The sequence below is a fragment of the Polistes dominula genome, unplaced genomic scaffold (assembly GCF_049000335.1).
Source record: "Polistes dominula isolate Pdom_NZ unplaced genomic scaffold, Pdom_raw_medaka contig_22, whole genome shotgun sequence".
Lineage (NCBI taxonomy): Eukaryota > Metazoa > Arthropoda > Insecta > Hymenoptera > Vespidae > Polistes > Polistes dominula.
The window spans coordinates 4,717,223-4,738,478 of record NW_028300966.1 but is presented as its reverse complement, the minus strand read 5'-3'; the positions used below and the strand labels follow the sequence as shown (position 1 = coordinate 4,738,478).

General features: G+C 25.3%; 1 protein-coding gene across 3 annotated transcripts in view; it reads right to left on the bottom strand.

Annotated features, from left to right (window-relative positions):
- LOC107063670 (Inositol hexakisphosphate kinase) overlaps nucleotides 1-21,256 on the bottom strand; it is a 26,366-nt gene extending 5,110 nt beyond the window's left edge. Inside the window, exons 1-6 of one of the 3 annotated variants that reach the window (XM_015315622.2) lie at nucleotides 20,564-21,256; nucleotides 19,821-19,947; nucleotides 10,913-11,039; nucleotides 9,116-9,195; nucleotides 8,336-8,511; nucleotides 7,804-8,009 (exon numbers count right to left, since the gene is read on the bottom strand). In XM_015315622.2, coding sequence (XP_015171108.1) covers nucleotides 7,804-8,009; nucleotides 8,336-8,511; nucleotides 9,116-9,195; nucleotides 10,913-11,039; nucleotides 19,821-19,947; nucleotides 20,564-20,695 — 848 coding nt within the window. In that variant the 5' untranslated portion in view covers nucleotides 20,696-21,256. Of the gene's footprint in view, nucleotides 1-7,803; nucleotides 8,010-8,335; nucleotides 8,512-9,115; nucleotides 9,196-10,912; nucleotides 11,040-12,325; nucleotides 12,695-19,820; nucleotides 19,948-20,563 lie in introns of those variants that run through there. The other 2 variants (XM_089173031.1, XM_089173030.1) reach the window with 2 other exon arrangements.

The following is a 21,256-nucleotide window of genomic DNA, read 5'->3' as shown; positions in this document are numbered from 1 at the left end:
GAAACGAAAATAACGATGATAATTACGATAATGATGATGGTAATGATGATTAAGGATCTATTGAGAAACTGGGTAAGAAAAAATTAAAATATTTTCATGTAGTGCATTTCTAATTTTTTTTCTTTTCCCTGGATCGACAAATTATTAATACACATAATATTTTTCGAAAAAGATGGATATGTCAATTAATTTATAAAAAAAGAAAAAAAATTGAAGAAAAAGAAGAAAAAGAGTTCATGCGAGATTAATTAATGCCAAAGGACGACATTGACATTTATTTATCAGATAAGAAAAATATGATCGATAATTAAACGACCCATTCTCAAATATCGTTTAATAATTTTTCTAATATTTCTACGCATTATCTTGTATTATTCACACGTAAGTAAATACGTAAAACTTGATCGTGTATACATACACGATATACACGATTATATATATAATCAATGTTATCATAAGATATATGATATTTATTATCGTGAACGATTTTACATGAGCTCTCAATTGTCTATTTATCGAACCACGATCGATCATCGATCATTGATCGAATACAAGAATATCAAAATAAATTTATTTGTACCTTTTACAAATTTTGCATATGTTCAAACATCATTTATTTGCAAAACGTATATACATACATATTATCGAATTTCATGCATCAATGCATTTCAAAAAAAAAAAGAAAAGAAAAAAAGAAAACAAGAAATGTTAACAATATTTCCTCATGACCGATACACGTCATGTTTATTAAATAATGAATTAAGAAAGATGACGTGGTAAAAGTTACAAGCGATGACTATTAGACGTCATCATCTTGTAAAAAATATGAACCAATAAAAATTAATTGCTATAAACGATAAGTCGATAAACATACGTAAATTGTTTACGTCACGGTACGACTCAACGTTATCTTCGTCATATGCAGGGAAACAAAATTGGAAAAAAAGAAAAGACAAATAAATTAGTACATAAAAAATTAACAACAAAAAAGAATAAAAACCAAAAATTCCACTTGCAATGTGTTAAAAATATATTTTATTTCTTTTATTAATTGTGTGTGTTAGTATTACTTTCTTTATTGTCGAAACGAGGAAGACGAAAAAGTAAAAGAAGGAAATACAAAATAAAAAAAGATGAGTTATATTGCTTATTTGTCATAACCATAACAATAACAATAACAACAACACCCAACAACAATAGCAACAATACTAAAATGATTATATACATACAAGATGGAATTTAACCCCTTAAGTAGCACGCTCGAGTTAACTCGAGCGGCTTATTATTTTATATTTCTATGATTTTTTACGCTCAAATATAATAAAAAATTGAAAATAAGAATGTGAAAGCAAAGAAAAAGAATACTTTTTTTTCCGAAATAGTAATTCGAAAAAAAAAGATTAAAAAGTCGACATATGTGTAACGTTGCAATATTCGGTTCTTCTCTGCAATGTGGAACAAAATCCAAAATTTACATAATAATATTGATTATTTCTGTATTTATTTAATTTTTTTGTCAAAACAATGTTCTAAACTATGTTTTTATGAAAAAAAAAAGATTTTTTTTGGCCGTTTTCTTTTTCAAAATCAATGCTGCTTAAGGGGTTAATAATTAAAAACTAAAAATGTCTTCCTTTAATCTTTTTTCAAATTTTTAGTAACATAATTTTACGAGACGCTTTTTTTATGCTTTAAGAAACATAGCTTCTGTTCGCACGCGCATGTGTCTCCATGTTGCATACATAAATATTTATCCACTCTTTGTATGTTTGTGCATGTGTCGACATTTATACATACATTTATGCATGCGTTAAATTATAATGTACGAGTTCAGAAAGAACGTGTTTAAATTATAAATTCTTTTTTTTTTTAATTAAAAAATTAAAGGAAGAACACCTTTTTATATGTTTTCTTTTCAAATTATTAATTAAACACATGATTTATGTTAAGATCACAATCTCAATAAAATAATAAATAAATCAAAAACTAATTAATAATAAATTCAATCCTGTATGTATATATGTGTAAATTATGTTAAATAAGCGGATATCTATTATGTAGTAATCGATATTATTCTAAAGTTATTTCTTTATTACTATTTGAGATTGTGCAAAAATACAAAAAAAATAGCGAGTGTGTTAAAGCATATCAATGAATTCAGACGAGACGAAAAATAAAGAAGAACAGAAAAAGTAAATATAATGAAAAGAAAAAGAAAAAGAGAAAAAGAAAATGAAATTACATTCAAGCAAAGCAAAGTTAATCAATAAAAGCAGATTGTGATCTTGTATCGCTCGATTCAAGGTAAAACGAGACTTTTTTTCGTTTTTTATATGAATATAGTTTTATATAAATATTAAATATTAAATTTCATACACATAAACTAAAAATAAACAAAAATACTCGTCGTTATATAAATATATATTTGTTGTTGTTCTTTTTTAAAACTAATTCCGTTGAAAATATTTCAAATAATATATATAGATAATTTGTATACCTATTAAGTTAAAAATACCTAATCTACTATATATAACAAGGTTTTTCAAAGTGTGGGTCACGATACCATTCGAGGTCGAGCAACTAAATTTGAAATTGTAAAAAAACTAAAAAATTGTTATATGCGCAATAACAAAAAATTAATGTTAATTAATGTCAATTCTGCATGTATAGTACGTCTATAAGTTTATGCTAATGAAAGATAAGATAACATTGAATCCATATTCAGGATTACGGAAATATTTGCTCGGATAAAAAGGATCGCCAAATGGAAAAGTTTGAGAAGCCCTGATGATATGCAACTAATTTATTTCATCATTTATAACAATAATAAATATTTTTAAAAGATTTAAAAAATATTTTAACTAAATTTAGTTAAATTTATACGAGCTAAAAGCATATATTATTATTTTCTATTTTTGTCTTTCGTTTATTTTATGTTTAATTTTTTTTTTAGAGCCACGAAACTACTGAATGCCATATATGCGATAAGATTTTACGATTCATGATATCATCATGGTCGTCATCGTGAGATGAAATTTCTATTTACCCTCGGGAGATCAAATCTATTATTTTTATGTGAAATGCGCTGTGACACATAAACCCGCCACACGCGCACATATGCACATGTGTTATTGCGTTGAAATGTTCAAACGGAACTCGTAATGTTTTGAAAATAAACGGTTTGTTGAATTATTTTGTTAGTCATGTTGCTAAACATTTGTAATAAACCACTGACGAGTATTTTTATTTATTTATTTATTTTATATATTTTTTTTATGGTTTTGATGTTTTCATTTCACTTTCCTTTTTTTTTATCACGATAGATATCGACAAATTTTTTTACTCTAATGCAAACAATGACCTGTATATGGTCTACTATACTAACGTTTCGATTAATAACATGATATAAATTATTATTATTGTAATACAACAAGATATTGTTATACAATCTACATAATACAAACGTAATAAAACGCAATTGTATGTGTAAAGAAATAAATAGATCGTGTTAGCCAATAAATAATGATAGAAATTTTAATATAAAAAATATATGTATTATTTATTTAATATTTATGTAAAATACTAGATTAATTTATTTAAGTATAAATTATTCAAAATTTCAATATTATTTATTGGTTAACACAATACAACACAATAATAATAAATAATAATAACAATAAATAATAACGACGAAAGGAGTACTATTACCAATACTACTCGTACTATAATATTTCCAAAAATACGAGAAAATATGAGAGAGAATTTGTACGTTCACGGTCATAATTCAAAAATCTTTCTTTTTCATAAAATAAAAGTCGACTATATTGCTTTTACCGCACAAACAAGAAGCTTAATTAAAGTTTACTCTGATTACTTTGCAAAACATGAAAAGTCTCGTTTATGGTAAATAAAAGTACACGTATGCACTAAAACACAGGCAGAGAGAGAGAGAGAGAGAAAGAGAAAGAGAGAGGCAAAAAAGAGAAAAGAGTTATGTTAAGAATCATAAAATGGAAAATTACCCGATAAATAAGCACGTATAAACTTAAGCGTGTTTAAACGAAACACACACACAGAAACTACGCATATTGTTTTCAGAATAACCTTGAAAAATGTGAAACATTTATTTATATACATCGCATATTCGATTGAAGTCTGTATCATTTTTAAGACAAACTTTAAATCTAATAAATTATGTGAAATATAATTTATAAATAAATAATTTTTTATTTTTCGAAAAATATTACATTTCTTGGTCTGTCTCTTAACTCCGTCAAATGTTTGAAATTTCTATTCAATTAATATTATATTATATTCTACCCTTTCTTTTATCTTCTAATCAATCTTTGACCAATAAAACACTGAATTTTTTGAGAGTCAATGGGGGGAATACAGAAATTTGTAATAGTTTTTATTGTAATAAAAACAGAAATAATAAAAAATTCTCAATTCGATAAACAAACGATAAAAGTTCAAACATTAGAAAAATATTAGATTTCAAGTAGATGAAGGTACGAAAAAAATATAAAAAATCGTTATAGAAACAATATCAAATGTAAAGTTTAATGGAAATAAAAAAAATAATGTGTAACTGACTGAGAAACAAAACACTCTAACGGAAGTTAAATTTATTTTAATCCAATATACTAAATATGAGAATATAATAATAATAAATTTAATATATATATATATATATATATATATATATATATATATATATATATATATATATATATGTATAATTCAAAACAAAATTATCTGTATTAAAAGATATTTTTCGTTAAATAATGTTTTTTGTATTTAATATCTCAAATATTTGTTATTCTTCTTTTGTATTTATGTAAACTTTAATTCAAAATTTTACCCGAGCTGCGTATTAAATTGACCCCAATAAGCTTTTTAAAGGTAAACTTCGAAAATAGAGATATATATCTCTCCCGTAAACTTATAAATAAAACAGCACGTGGAGGAACACATACTGTTTGAAATAAACGAAACGCACGAAAACGTTCTTTCTCTCTCTTTTTCTCTTTTTCTCTTTAAATGGCGTCTCTCACTCCAATGTTTTATATATGTATATACAATTAAATTAAACACGTTATATCCAAAATAGAAAGTTAGAAATTCGAATATAATCAATCATAAAATATATATTTATATCTTTTTCCTAACAATTTAATAAATTTTATCTTATGTCCCATATTTTTCTTCTATTTTTGATTAATTTTATTCGTAACAACAGTATGTTACATTCTTTTAAATCAAATTTATTATACAATTAAAGGAACTTTAAAAATATCATTCGAAATCATTTTTTTCTAAATAATAATTATCATCGTTCATTTCTTTATTTATTTTTATTTCTTATACGTGCGAATTTGATATCTTTTTTAAATATAATTTTTTTATATGATTATATGCGTATATCTTATAAACTTTTGTATTTAATTTATGAAAAAGAAATTAATAAGATACTGTAATACCTAAGATCAATTTACTAGCATTGTTTTTTAATAATAACTTTAATTTTTATTTCTCGTGTGTGTGGTGTGTATGTGTATGCGTATAGTATATTTTAGTTAATGTTTTTTAACTTTTTATTTTATCTATTATTTTTTGTTTTCATTAATTTTATATGAAAAGACACTCGACATGTTGTACCAAACTAAATATGTAATAACTATGTGAAAGGTGTACATATGTATTACTGACATGAGTTTCAAAGAAAGAAAATCGATTATAGGAAAACGATAGTTGGGTTTTTGTTAATAAAATAAGGAGATGGTCTCACTTTCTGTGAAATCGTACTGTTTCGCGTGTAAACCAATCAGTGTTCTGCGAAGAACACAGAACAAAGATAGATTTTTGCATATACATACATATAAGATAAATACATACACATTAATAAAAGCATTCTCTCTCTTTCATCTTTCATGCGATAGAATCTAAAATGGTGGCTCTTTTAGGCAAGGTAATCGTTTGTAAAAAAAAAATGTTTAATATTGGGAAACTATAAAAAATATATACGAGGATGAGTTGAAAAGTTTTGAAATTATTTTTAAAAATAAAAGTTAATTTGCCAGAAAAGAAATTATCAATTAAATGAAAACTTTTCAATCCACTCGCGTATATGTAAAAAAATATTGCACACATTTTTATCAACGAATTTCAACTATTACCGATATTTCCACAAAATATTGATCAATTTAATACATACATATAAGTATATTGGTTTGACCAATATTGCCAGAATTTTACAATATTTTATTTCTAAATAAATAACACTGTAGCGTGGATGTATGTATACTTTTTATGTATTGACAATGTCTACAATATTTTATATTTAAATAAATAAAACTACTTTTTTTACTAAAATTTCCAACATTAATATTGGTCAACTCAATATATTTATACGCATATACAATTGTTTTATGAAATAAGCAATATGTGATCGACTAGTAGCTCGCAGAATAATGATTATTATAATGAATACCTCAATGATCTCATTAATTCTACTCGGAGAGAACAAAAAATGCTCGAAAATAGTTTCTTCAATTTTACAGTTGTCTTAACATTTGCATTCATATTGTATTATTTTTGGTATAAAAACAGAAACGAAAAAAAAATACAAAGAAATTAAATCAATTATACCAAACTAGATAAAGTTAAAAATTGCATGTAATTAAATAATTATAAAAATGTATAAACATTATAAAAAATTTTTATAAGAAGAAAGAAAAAGTAACTCTTCCGCACTATGTTAAAGAGATAAACATAAAGGGGATGATTCGAACTGTACTCTCAATTATTTAATCAATTCTTTGATTATATAACGTTGTTTATACATAAAGTTATTGTTGTGTAATAAATGTGGTAATGAACTTATATACTTGGACATTCCCCGTTCGTCTCTCTTTCTCTTTTTCTATCTAACTCACACTTGTTTACCTTCGTGCATCGTTTTTCAAGCGTATAACACATCATCGAGGATCTAAAGTTTTAATAATTAGACGAACAGAAGATCTCTCGATCATTTAATATAACACGTTCCTCCGCTTACTCTATTTACGATCGATTAAATAACGAACAGTTTTATATACTTATAAAAATAAATAACAACAACGACTATATTTCTTTTTCTTTTTCTTTTTCTCTAATGAGGTACAATCACCGATGTGTCATTAATTCACGAATAAACGATTCACCCATATAATTAGATAATTTAAGAGCAACTTCTGACATTTTACGATACTCACTCCGAGTGATTCATCGAATCGCTTAAATAACACTATCTCTATATAGAAATATTGATATATACGTATAGAAATGTATACAACTATAGTTATGCCTATGTACGTATATATAAGAGAGGGGTTAGTGCAACTAAGAATAGTAACTAAAACCTTTTAAAAGGTAAACGTGCCGTGTGAATATCATTGAGCAATTACGGTATAATTATTTTTTTCTTTCTTTTTTTATTATGAATAAATCTTTCGTGCATTTTTTTTCTTAATCTCCTTGAATTATCACATATAAAACAAATATTTCTAAACGAGTGCTAGCGAATATATAAAGTAATAATGAAATATTTGTCGTTTGCGAATATGAATGAATGAATAAATCAATAAATAAATAAATCAATTAACCTATAACAAGAAAAAAACAAGAAAAATTAACGAATTGGAAACGTATTGGATTTATTTAAGAATATGTCATTATTATTAATAATAATTACTATTGTTATTACTATTATTAATGTATATTTATAAATATATATGTATAATGAAAAAAAGGATCTCTTACCACGAGTAGAACCGATAGCTACTTTGTCTTTCGATAGCACGACGCAATATTTCTAATCGAGATATCACCCTTTCAATAACCAATGTTCTTAAACAAAAGCCATTGTGAAAGAATCGATATAAGGCAGCTTTAAAACCTTCTTCATTTAATTCTCTGCCCCAATATTTATCTCTTTTAATATAATGATCAGAATCAACTTGATATACCTAAAAGATGCAACACAAAGAGACACACAGATATTTATACATATTCTTCCATTATTATCTATAATATAGATATCTATATATCTACAAGGTGAACTAGAATTATTTAGGTAAACTAATTTTTATCAATATTTTTTTTTCCAAATTATTACAATTAATCGAAAATGTTTTTTACGAGAAATATTGTGAATTTTTAAAATTACTTTGAAAACACTTTAAAACTAATTTTCTTTACGATATTTTATAATCTCGTCTTTTTAAATATTTTCTTTTTATTATTTTTATAATCATCTAGATAAATTCATACACAACAGATAAACTCAACCAACCTGCATTCCGCACAATCGTACACCCAAAGAAGCCGACGTACTAGCGGCACATTTTGCTATTTGTTTACTTCGCTTTTCAGCGCTGGCATCATCGCCATGTTGTCTGGTCCCCATTTTTAAATCGAGTATACATGGATGGGTATATTGAGAAGTTATATTCTCCAATAATAGGAAATCTGTTTAAAATGGAAATTTCAATTCGGTCAGATAACAATTAAACAAACCTTATACTTAAACTTATGTATACTAAAATAAAAGAATAAATCAAATCAAATTAAAATTTTAAATAAAAATTATTTTTTTTTATGATGTACGAATTATTGCATTTTCATCTAATTAATCCATCTCATCGCTTACTTATACGAGTAAACAATAAATAAAATAAAATAAAAAATAAGTAAACAATTACTCAGTATTATACGATTATCATTTTAATCCATCGATTTCTCACAAACTAAACTCGACTTTCTATACACAAGTTGGTATTGGTTGCCTATAAGATACAAGACACGAAAATAGTAACGACCCTCCCTTCCTTCTCGTTTCTTCTAAACTTTAAATGTCCCGCATTGCTTCGCACTTTCATATATTACTTTGAACCAATCGAATTTAATCGAACTTATGCAATGAGGACAACGTCGACGACGACTACGACGTCCGGCTATAATATTTTTTGTTTACTAAGCATTATCATATGGAAAGATTTACATAATAAACAAACATATTTATCAATAAATAAAAGTTTCAATTAACTGTACATATTTAGAATAAAACACATACACTGTCTGTTAGATGCGCTGTCCAAATGCATTTCTGGTTTTAATATATCGATCGTACTGTTTCTACGATGTATTTTCATCCTGAAAAGAAAAAGATAAAAAGAAGAATGTAGAAATATTATTTAAATATAATACGTATTTTATATTTATTTGTTTTTTTTTTACTTTTATCTAACTCTAATAAAAATTCTTTTTCTGCGAGAAAGAAAATGATTTATGTAAAGTGAGTATTTTTTTTTTATTTGTTAATTTTTCTTTCCATTTAACTAACCGTAATAAAAATTATTTTTATTTAATTTTCATTTTTATTTTTATCCAACTTGAATGAAAAATTATTATTCTTCGAAATATGAAAAAAAGAAGAAAAACAAATACTTTGGTAAACAAAATGAATCGTGAACAAGTGTTCGTCAAAAAATGGAATTTTCAGACTTTACAAAAAATGTTTGAATAAGATTAGATAAAATATTTCTACTATTATATATATATATATATATATATATATATATATATATATATATATATATCAATATAATCAAATATATAATCAAATATATATATATATACATATGTCGCGTGTAAAGATAAATAAGAAATACAAGTAGTTAGTTGATTGATCATTCGAGTACATCAACCTATCAAAGAATATGTTGAGGGATTATAGAGATATCGATATCAATATCGATATAGGCATTAATTGTGGAATGAAAAATCTCATTAAGTTATGAATAATATCATAAGTACAATATATATTTATCTGACAGATCACAATGATTCTAATTGTAAGATGCGTTTTTCAATTAATTATTCCAGTTTCTAATTGTAAGTTAGTTTTACTATCTATCTCTTTCTTTCTATTCCTCTGAAATTATTCCACGATGAATAAAAATATGGCATACTTGAACTTAATCCAGAAATGATCTTTGTATAAATTTGACATATGCGCATAGTGCCATATTACATATATGTTTCCTTTATTATCTATAGTAGTAAAAGATATCTAACGGATTACTGCGAAATCGTGCGAAATTTTAACGCTCGTTAGATTATGCTATATAGTACGTTATATAACAATTACATAATGTTAAAATTATAATTTTACTTAAACTATTACATTTATATTATACATTATAGAATATTATAAATATTAGGCTATTTAATATAATATATATAACAATTATATATTATTAATTATTACTATATATATATATAGTATGTATAGTATAATTAAGATATTTATTTAATAAATGTAGTACAATATAATATAATAACTAGTATATACTATATCAGGGCTTCCCAAAATGTGGGTCGCGACTCCATATGGGTTCGAATAACTAATAAGTAAGGTAACAGAAATTTTAGCAAAACTAAAATATTCCTGGACAAGCAACGACCGAAAATTAATGCAAAACCAGTTTAACAACATTACACGTATAGTAAACGTCTGTGATTTTATGATAGTGTGAGAAGATAGTAAAGAATCTATATTCAGGGTCGTATAAATATTTTTTCGAATAAAAGGAGTCATCAAATGAAAAAGTTTGAGAAACCCTGTATTATACTATACTTATAATTATTAGTTATATACTAATTATAATTTTTACTAGTTATGTATATAACTAGTAAAAATTAATATAAATATATATGTTTAATAATTTTACTTATTGTTAGTTTAGTATAATACGACGATATACTAGAATGAATAAATAAAATATAAAAGTTATTAGATTAAATAATTTTTGTTATAAAAAAAGAAAAAAAGGAAATATCTATTAAATAGAAAAATAAAATAACAAACCTGAGTACGTCGTCACGTTTCCTCTTGGTCGAACTTTTTCCCTGACGATTATTATCTTGTTCTCTAAAACTTGGGCTGTATCTTTTATCTAACGTAACTTCACCGCTACTGGAGGCCTGCATTACACCTGAAACATCGTCCCACTGATTAGTCTAACGATTCTAATTGTCACAAAATAAGAAAGAATGTTTTTTTCCTTTTTCTAGCTTTTTAATCATTTCTTTTCTTGCGTTCCATTTGATTATATTGTAAGAGACAAATTATTTTATTAAATAGAATTTTTTTTTCATATATACATATTTTTTCATATATAAATTATATATATATATATATATATATATATATATATATATATATATATATATATATGTATATATATGTATATATAATTTATATATGAAAAAATATGTTGCAGTTAATTTCTAACGAAATTATTCTGATCTCAGACAAAATGCAAAGACAATCATTATACAAAATTATGTATACATTTATAGAAAGAGAGATAGATAGATAAATAGATAAATAGATATACATATACATATATAAACGTGTACACGTCGTTCATATACACGTTACTAATCTACAGAAAAGATATTAAGAGAGAAATAAAGAGAAAGAGGAAGAGAGAGAGAGAGAGAGAGAAAAAAAGAAATAGATAAATAGAGAAAGATAATGGATCGTTGCATTTGGTATTTAGATGTTGTTTTCTTAAAAATTAAACGCGTTTTATATATACTTAAATCTAAAACACTTTTCTTATACATCATATTAACAATAACAATAATAATAATAATAACAACAATAATAATAATAATAATAATAATAACAATCACAATAACAATAATAATGATAATAGTAATAATAATATAACAACAATAAAGTTAATACGCACGGACCCTTTTCAACGGGATGTGCTGTGGAAGTAAACAATTTCATATGAATAATTTAAAAAAGGAAAAAAAAATAATTATTAAAGATTGATAGAAAAAAAAAATATAGGAAAAGTAAAATGATGTACGTTTAAAAAGAAAAAAAATTCTAATTATTAAAAAAATTGTTGATACAATTGAAATGATTACAACTAATGTTCAATATAAAACAAAAGTAGTGTCAACAAAATAATGAATCGAATTTCGTTATAAGAAATTTCACTATGGGTTTTACGAATAACTATGTATAATGATTGCATAAATGATTTTGACTGGAAGAAACATATACGAAGAGAATCACAGGCAATATTAAGGAATTACGATTTAACTGTATCAAAAACAAAAAAATGGAATATCTTTTTTATCTTTAAATTTTTTTGATTATTATTATTATTATAATATATATATGTATATTTTTTTGGATCTTCAGATATCTAATATCACACGATGGATATATATTGATGATCAGCAACATAATACAAACCCCGAGCATTGGCCAAGGAGTAGTAAATGGAATTTGTTCAGGGCACTAGTGGGTCTGCAAGCAGGCCATGCCTCGATTCCCAGACACGTATCCTTGTGACTATTGGCTCTCGGGATACTTAAAAGAAAATGTTCTTTGCTAGACAATCATCAAACATATCGTAGTTGATGCATTCATTCATTTTTTGTTGGTTTTTTTTTTTTAACTTTTTTAGTTTTTTTATATATACTCAAACTTGCGTTCCCTATCCGTTGATAATTCCGTGTCACTGAGCACGCAATATCCACCGCCTCAATATCCCCATTACTTTCATCTGATCCTAACCATGGTCGTACAAATGGACTGCATCCTTGCACACCGACGTATACCTTACAAAACCGATGAATCTCTCTCTGGCTTCTGTAAGTGCACATAATCATGTATTGTGCAACATTTTCCAAATGCCCAAACATGGCATCTCGAAGCCAATTAAATCAATTACTATAGAATATATGTATTTACGTATATCGATTAAAAAAGAAAATAGAAATATTTTTATTTTATTATATAGATTTAATTTGTAAGTAAAAGAAGAAGAAGGAAATGGAATAATTATCTATTTTTGTTTTGTTTTACAAATTTTGACACATATATATATATACTACAAATGTATAATAATTTGTTATATTTCGTCTTACTAACAATTCAAAAAAAAAAAATAATAAAGAAATATCTTTTAATATCCGACAAATATCTTTGCACTTATACTACGAATTAACGAATTAACGAATTCGTTAATGTTGCATTTCAATCAAAATTCGAACAAATGCATAAATCTATTGCCGATTATTATGAAAGTGGACTAAATTAAAAACATCGTTTTAAATTAATTTTATGATTTATTTCATATTACAAACTATTTCTGTTAGAAAATAAATCATAAAATTTATCTTTTTACATTTTTTTGTTGTACTTAATCCACGGTAATGCATAATAATCGGGACAAATAATAAAATTGTAAATTTTCGAAATCAACTGCATTGAAGAAAAAGAGGGAGTGGTGAAAGAGTCGAGAGAAGAAAAAAAAAGAAAAGAAGGATTAGTTACTTTCGATAAGATAAAAATAAAATTATCATTCTTAAGTGAAAAGATGAAATGAAGATTCACCGATAAGACATGGAATGGCAAATATAGGACAGAGAAACAATATAAAACAAGCGCGTATGCATCATCGATTGTCCGATATATAAGTGAACGTCATTGAATGTCCTTCAAGCACACATTCTACGAAACATACGATACTAACAAAAGAGGTTTCTTTAGGAATGCATTGTTTCATTTCTCTATTTTTATTACCTATTTTTTCTTCTCTTTTTCGTTAATTACAGACATAAAAGCAGACATCTGTTTATTAATCGGCTTCAATCAAAAAAAAAAAAAAAAAGATAATTTGAAATTGCATAAGAAACACGATTTTATAAATATTATCTTATCTACAGCGACAGAATAAAAATAATAAATCCAAATAAATTGATAAATGAACGTTTAATATGTATCATCATCACAAGTTAAAGACATTTTTAATTCGATTTATCTTAAACGATATAACGAACGATTGCAATGTCACAACGAAATAAAACATCAATAAAAATATTTATAAGTTTCTAATTCTTTACATTTTTCTACAAAGTGGGTCAAAAGTTCTGAGACAATTGATATATATATATAAATATAGGTGATTATAAAATAAAAAACCTCCGTAAAAAATTTAACAACAAAATATATTATTTCTTTTTTAGGATAGTCTCAAACAACAACAAAAAAAGAAGGAAACATGTAGCAAATATAAAAAGTCAAATGATCGTGACCTCTTTTAAAAAGTCCTGCGTTAAATCCATATGTATAGATAACAGACTCATGGTCGACGTCAGGTGACACTGATAGTCACACGTTCGCTTCCATTTCTAACAACCTTTCCTCTCTTTTCCATTCACCAGATTCCCTTTCCACAAATTCTTACTACTACTTCCACGCCCACATCCATATACATATACATACGCACGCGTGCGCATCACACATCATTACATACTTATATAAATTCCCATTGCTCATCTATTCGGAAAATACGTCTTTTTAGTATTTCAACTTGTATTAGAGAAAGAGAACGTAACTTTTTTTTTTGTATAAGACTTGAATATTAGATCAAAAGAGCTATTAAAAAAGAAATATTAAAGAAGAAAAACAAATAACTAAAATAATTTAAAATTTTTAAATAAAAAGGAAATATTATAGAACGAGAGGGAAAGAGAGAGAGAGAGAGAGAGAGAAAGGGAAAATAGAGAATAAAGAGTTCAGCAACCTGGGGAGAGTTTCAAATGAAAATACTACCTTTACCTACAACAGAAGTAGAGACTACTATCGATCGAAAGAGAAGTCTCATTTACGAGACTCTACGAAAGATCTAATTTAGTCGCATAGTGAATTTATCCATCCATCCATCCATCCATCCATCCATCCATCCATCCATCCATCCATCCATCCATCCATCCATCTATATATATATATATTTATCTATCTACCTAAACGTGAAATAAAACATGAAATTTATATTATTCGCTTATAATACGAAAATTTTCCTACTACCGAGTCACGATTTTCTTTCGCGGTATCGTTTAAAGCTAAAGTTCTCAGAATTATTATCGTTCTGGGATAAATGCCAGTAATTGAAGTATTGCTGGAAATAGCTTAAGCCACTTTACGCACTTTAATAACGGTAAAAACTAATACTTATCAATTTTTTATTATCTTTCGTTTTATTCCAATATTACATTAAAATAATGTTAAATGCGTTTTGAAGATATTTAGGTTTATACAAAAAATAAATATTTCGTTGGCAAATCGTAAACAGCAATAAAAATCAAACTGGATATTTCTTTCTCTCTCTCTCTCTCTCTCTCTCTCTCTCTCTCTCTCACACACACACACACACACGTTTTCTCTTTCTAAAATCGATATATTGAATTGATCAATAAGTAAAGTCGCAATTTTCAATAAACAAACTATTCTACAGTTTCATTTCTTTAGATAGAAGATACCAAACATTGCTGACATATTTCTTTTTATTTAACATATTGTGCTTTTACGTTTAGATATAAAATATTAAAAATTTTATCAATAAAAAATACTCATATTATTTATTTTAAATATAAACAATACATTTTTGTTTATTATTTATATATATTTATAATATTGAAAATATTGCAAATTCTGATTAATCGATAAACAGTTTTTAAATTGTACGCACTCGAAAAAGCAATTGTTACATAATATTACGAATATGTAGGAACACAAATATACACATATATTTATGAAAAAATTATATAGGCGAAGAAATAAAAACAAATAAATACTAAATGTCATTCGAGCAATATTTCAATAAAATGTAAAACGTTGTCTTATTTTTACACATTATTTAGCGGTCAATAGGGTTGGCACTTCCGTCATTAACAAGCGATTACAAAAATGCAAAACTATTCTGATTATATCATAACTATTTCCAAGAACTCGTATGATTAGAAATAAGATTAGGTTTAACTGCGCAGTAACTTTTTACTGAAAGCTTTTAATTGATAATGTATAATATATACAAATTATTCATCATTTGCAAGCAATTAATTATATCTTTCACTTCATTAAAATGTAATTTTAAACATAAAATGAACAATTCGCGTAAAAAATAAACCAATTGTATTTATTTTAACGTGGTTATCATTCTTTAAAAAATTGCAAGTTTCTATTAAAATAAATTTTAATAAAAAAAAACCTTTTATTATAAAAAATAAATAAAACAAATACCATAAATATTACGGCTTCATACTTTCGCGTGAACAATTTTTTTCCCCAGAAAAGCATATGACTGCAAGGTTACATGATGTTACTGAAGATTAAGTTAATTATCAACAAAATTAAAGTAAAAAACATCGACGAACGGTAATTCACATAATTAGAAATTTGTATGCAACGCTATACTATCTTTTTTCAATGTTGCAAGAGAAATTAAAAAGAGAAAAAAATATTAGAAATGAGTATTTATGAACGTATTTAGAAAAATACGTTCATAAATTTGTCAAGCGTGATCATTCATTGATGATCGATAATCCAACCATATTTAAGAATCTTACCTATTGCAAATAACCATGACGCGACTAATTGTTATTCCGCGTAGAAAACATTTAAGTATCAGCTGAATCATTCTTCTCGCATAATTACTTATCACATTCCAAATGTTTTTTATCAAAACGCGTAATCCATATAAATTATTCACTAATTAACAAACAACGACTAATGGATAATAGAAATAATTATTAATAAAATTAATTTCATATAATATTTTACTAACATGAATCATTACTTTTTTCATTATTTATATTCATATCATTCATGTTAATTTCTTATGCAAGTCTTGTCTTAATTTATGTATAAAACGACATATAAAACCTTGATGAAAATAGATAAACAAAGAAAAGAAAATGGAGATATCTATTATACAAAAATATGTGCCTGGTGTATCAAAAATTTCAACACAATTTCAAAAAAAAATTTCTCGAAGATTGTTTAGACTATTATTTAATTTTTATAATTATTTCAAATTAAAAAACTACAAGCTTAAGAAAAAATGATTCATTTATATATAAACAATTTATTTAAAAACTTTTCTAAGTTGACTTTTATTTGTTTTTTAATATATAAATCATATAAATATAAATTGAACATCTGTATGATTATAATGGTACAACAATGAATGTAATGTACTATTTAAATCATAGATACTAGAGAATATTTATACATTGTAGTTGTTAACCAAAGAGGGTACTTCTTACCCTCGTCACGAATACGAGTAGAAATATATAGTATATATCTTACTTTCTAAACAAAAGCTCTCTGATTCGTGCCTCGAATTTTTTTTTCTTTCTTTCTTTCTTTCTTACTTATTTTTTCTGACAAAGAAAAAGAAAAAAAAACATATTTTTAAGCATTCGGTTAAGATTGCAAGGGAAAACTAATAGTTTTGTTTATTTATGCGACGTGTTGACGTTATTAGAAAGTAATTGTCAAACCTAATAGGAATGTGAAAGTATGTGTGTATGTATGAGAAATATTCTTTGCAGTGATAAATTCATTAATAAAAAAAAAAAATTAATGAACAAATGAGCTCGATTGATCTAATTTTATGATTCTACTCGAATAAATTGATCTATATTTTAAAATACATTATAGTTTACATATATACATTAATATTATAGGTCATAAAAAAGTGAACAAGTTAAACGTGAAATCTCATGAAATATATGTATGATGTATTTATTGCATTTTGTATAATAAGTACAAATGAGCAAAACTGTAAAAAGTTCGTGATAAAACGAGATATTAAAAATGGATATTAAAAATATATACATGATTATGTATATGTGTATATATGTGTGTCCATTTTAAAATGGACTCACAATCAGTTGATGATAAAGTTTCCTCATGCATCAAGTGTAACAAAATTTTTATAATCAAGCCAATACGCAAAATGCACTTTGATCTTTATTCATGTGTTACAGATGTAACACTAAATGGGATCACTTTGTTTAATATCTCATTGGAAGAGGAATATGTATATATATGTACATGCATATGTCTGGAGATAGAAAACAATAGACTGGAATCATCAAACAGTCTCATTCAACAACTGTGTCTACATATTACAATGTTATCATTGTAATCACGTAAAGCTTATTAAAATAATTTAAATTCCATGTAATTAATATTTATTATATATAGATAAGCACCAATCACATTAGAATGTCGAACAAAGTTTTTCATTATTTTATTGTACGATTTCGTTATAGTTTTCAATATAGCGGAACGATGATATGTTTGATAAACAATTGAGATTATTATTGATAGTTTAATAGATTTATATTATATCTTTAAATAAGTCTAATAAAATTCATACATTTTTTAAAGAGTATTATTATTATATTTGATTTAGTTATTTAAAATAATTATGAAATATCTTTAAATATGGCGAAATGATGACTCCGAAATTATTGTTGATAATAATAATCATTGTTGATAAATAATTTTAAAAATTTTAACTCTATTAATTATATACCGAAAAAGAAAAATAATATATGTCGTAGATTAATTTCAACCGATAAAAATTAATTTGACCGATAAAATTTCTTGTTTCTTTCGGATAAAAATAATCGTTATAATGAAACGATCAAATCTTCTTTTTTTTAACGCCGTCGTATTAGTTCTTTTTCACCATTCCGTGCGGAAAGTGTCAACTTTCCGCCCGCTGTGCAAAACGAAGTTGCCGCTTTCCGCCTACGTCGAGCAGAAAAAAGTATACACACCATGGGCAATAAATAAGAAAGCTTCAGAGCACATGTAATTGTTGTCCGAGGCGAAGCCGAGGTCAATAAACATGTGCTCTGAGACATTTCTTACTTTACCGCCCTAGGTATGTAATATACTATTCTATTGATGAGATAAAGGCAGAAAGAAAAAAAGAAAGAGAACGTCCCACATTTTACTCGTGTTACTCTCGCCTTTTTCATTATTACACGTTTACGAAACTAATTTCTTTTTTGTGATTATTTTAATCTTATAACAATTATATGTGAACACTTCAGTTCGAAGAGGAATAAAATTTATACGTATAATATTAAAATAAAAACGTATATATCCCGTTGGTGGGTAGAAAAATGTTAAATCTAGCATAGAAACAACTTTCGTTTTCATTTAAATTCACTTTTATTTAATTAAAAAAATAAATAAAATTTAAATTTATTGAAGTTCATAACTTTTTAATCCACGTTTGTAGATGAATAAGCGTTTTAGAAAAAAGTTTTTATTGTTAATTTATCAAATATTAATTACGTGATATATATTTATTCTTTTATTTTAAGTATTTATTTTTATTTATAATTATTTTAATTTTTAATTAGCATATTTATTTTGGAGTTATATGAATTGAATTAAATTATCTGATAATTAGCATTAATTATTTAAACAGTGATTCTCTGTATAAAAAATAAATATGAGTTTGTAATTAAACAAAAATTGATTAATGATAATAAAACTGAAATATAACAAAGATAAATAGATATACGAGAGTGAGTTGAAAGTTTTAAGCCTATTCTTTTCTAAAAGTTGAGACTGTATCAAAAAATAAAATTGAGTTTGAACGAAAAAAAGAGAAACTGATTTTCACGTTAGACTCAAAACATTTCAATCCGCTCACATACATAATTTAAAGAACATAAACACAAATAACAAAAAAATATATTTATATTATATGCTTATATATATAAGTATGTTTCAATATTATTATTTATAATAATAAATAACATTCTAATAATAAATACAAATAGATAGACTAATTATACACATATAGAATATACTATTGGTGAATATAATTAATATTATGATGCATCATATAATGATATACGTTTGATCTTACCTTTAAATTTTGGGACAAACATTTGTATATCTTGTGGAATGTTTTGATAGAAGTCAAGTTCCCTGCAGTTCAATGGTTTACAAATAGTATTCTTGTTGAGTAGCAGCAGCCTTGTATGTCCACCAACCTAAGATATGCACATAAACATATAAATATGTATATACATAAATAATTGTTTATTTATCTCACAATATAATAAATAATTAATATATAAAATAGACGAACAAAAATTTTCTTTTACAATATGTATTATTTGTCATAAACAAAAAAATTGTTACCGAATTGTTAGCAATTTTGATTGAAATTTTACTTAAGAGACAAAGAAAATCAATAGAACCAAAAATATTTATTAACTCAAAAAAACACTTATATTCTTTCTTTCTTTCTTTCTCTTTTTGTTTCATACAGTAAAGCATATTCTATTGATTTGATTATAATCAAGATTATGAATGGAACAATATTTAATTAAATAAAAAAATAAATTAAATTTCATCATCTTGAAGAAAAACAAATAGTAAACAAATAAAATTTTATTTGAGACTAATGAGGTGTTAAAAGTACGAGATGTTTGTTTTGATTAAATTAGAAAAAAATAATGTTATCTCAAATAGTAAATTCAAACATTCCGTGTATTGAAACAAATTTTATTGACATTTATACCAGTTAAAAGAAAGAAAGGAAGAAAGATAAAGATGAGATAAGATTAATTAAATAAAAAGAGAAGAAAAAATGGTATTACATACCTGATTCTTGAGAGGATGCAACGCAACTTCTTCGTCATGGTCCTGAAACGAGGAAGAGACTGGCGAAGCGTTGGTGCTATGGCACTGTGATTCAGTCTCTCCCATACCCCAAAGACCCGTCAAATATACCATACCCGCGTACTCTTACAGGATATCAACCCAATCTCTCGGTTATGCTTTAATTTATTTAATAATATATATATATAAATATATATAAATATTATTTTTGTATAAAGACAAAAAGAGAGAAAAAGATATATATATATATATATATGAGAAAGAGAGAGAGAGAGAGAGAGAGAGACAAAGAGAGAAATGTGTGTGTATGGATTGAGTACGAATAAAATGATATTTAAATTTAATAAAAAAATGTTCTTTCCCCTTATTTATTTCTTTGTGTCAGTTCTCGATTCCTGGTGGCTCTTTCTATGTAGTACAACCAGAGAAAAACAGTTTTCACTTCCACGTCACAATCACTGTTACCATTATTTATAATGAACACTTTATTTATAAAAATGTTATTTTACTGACATATAAGAACATAAATCGACTAGTTATATTCTTAAAATTAAACAGAAGGTCCTTCTTCGATTCTTTATTACAAAATATTAACAATGATTGTAACGTACGCTGATCACATCAGCTGTAGGTGGGTGGGGATGGCATACTGAACGGAGAAACCGTGTGCCAAGG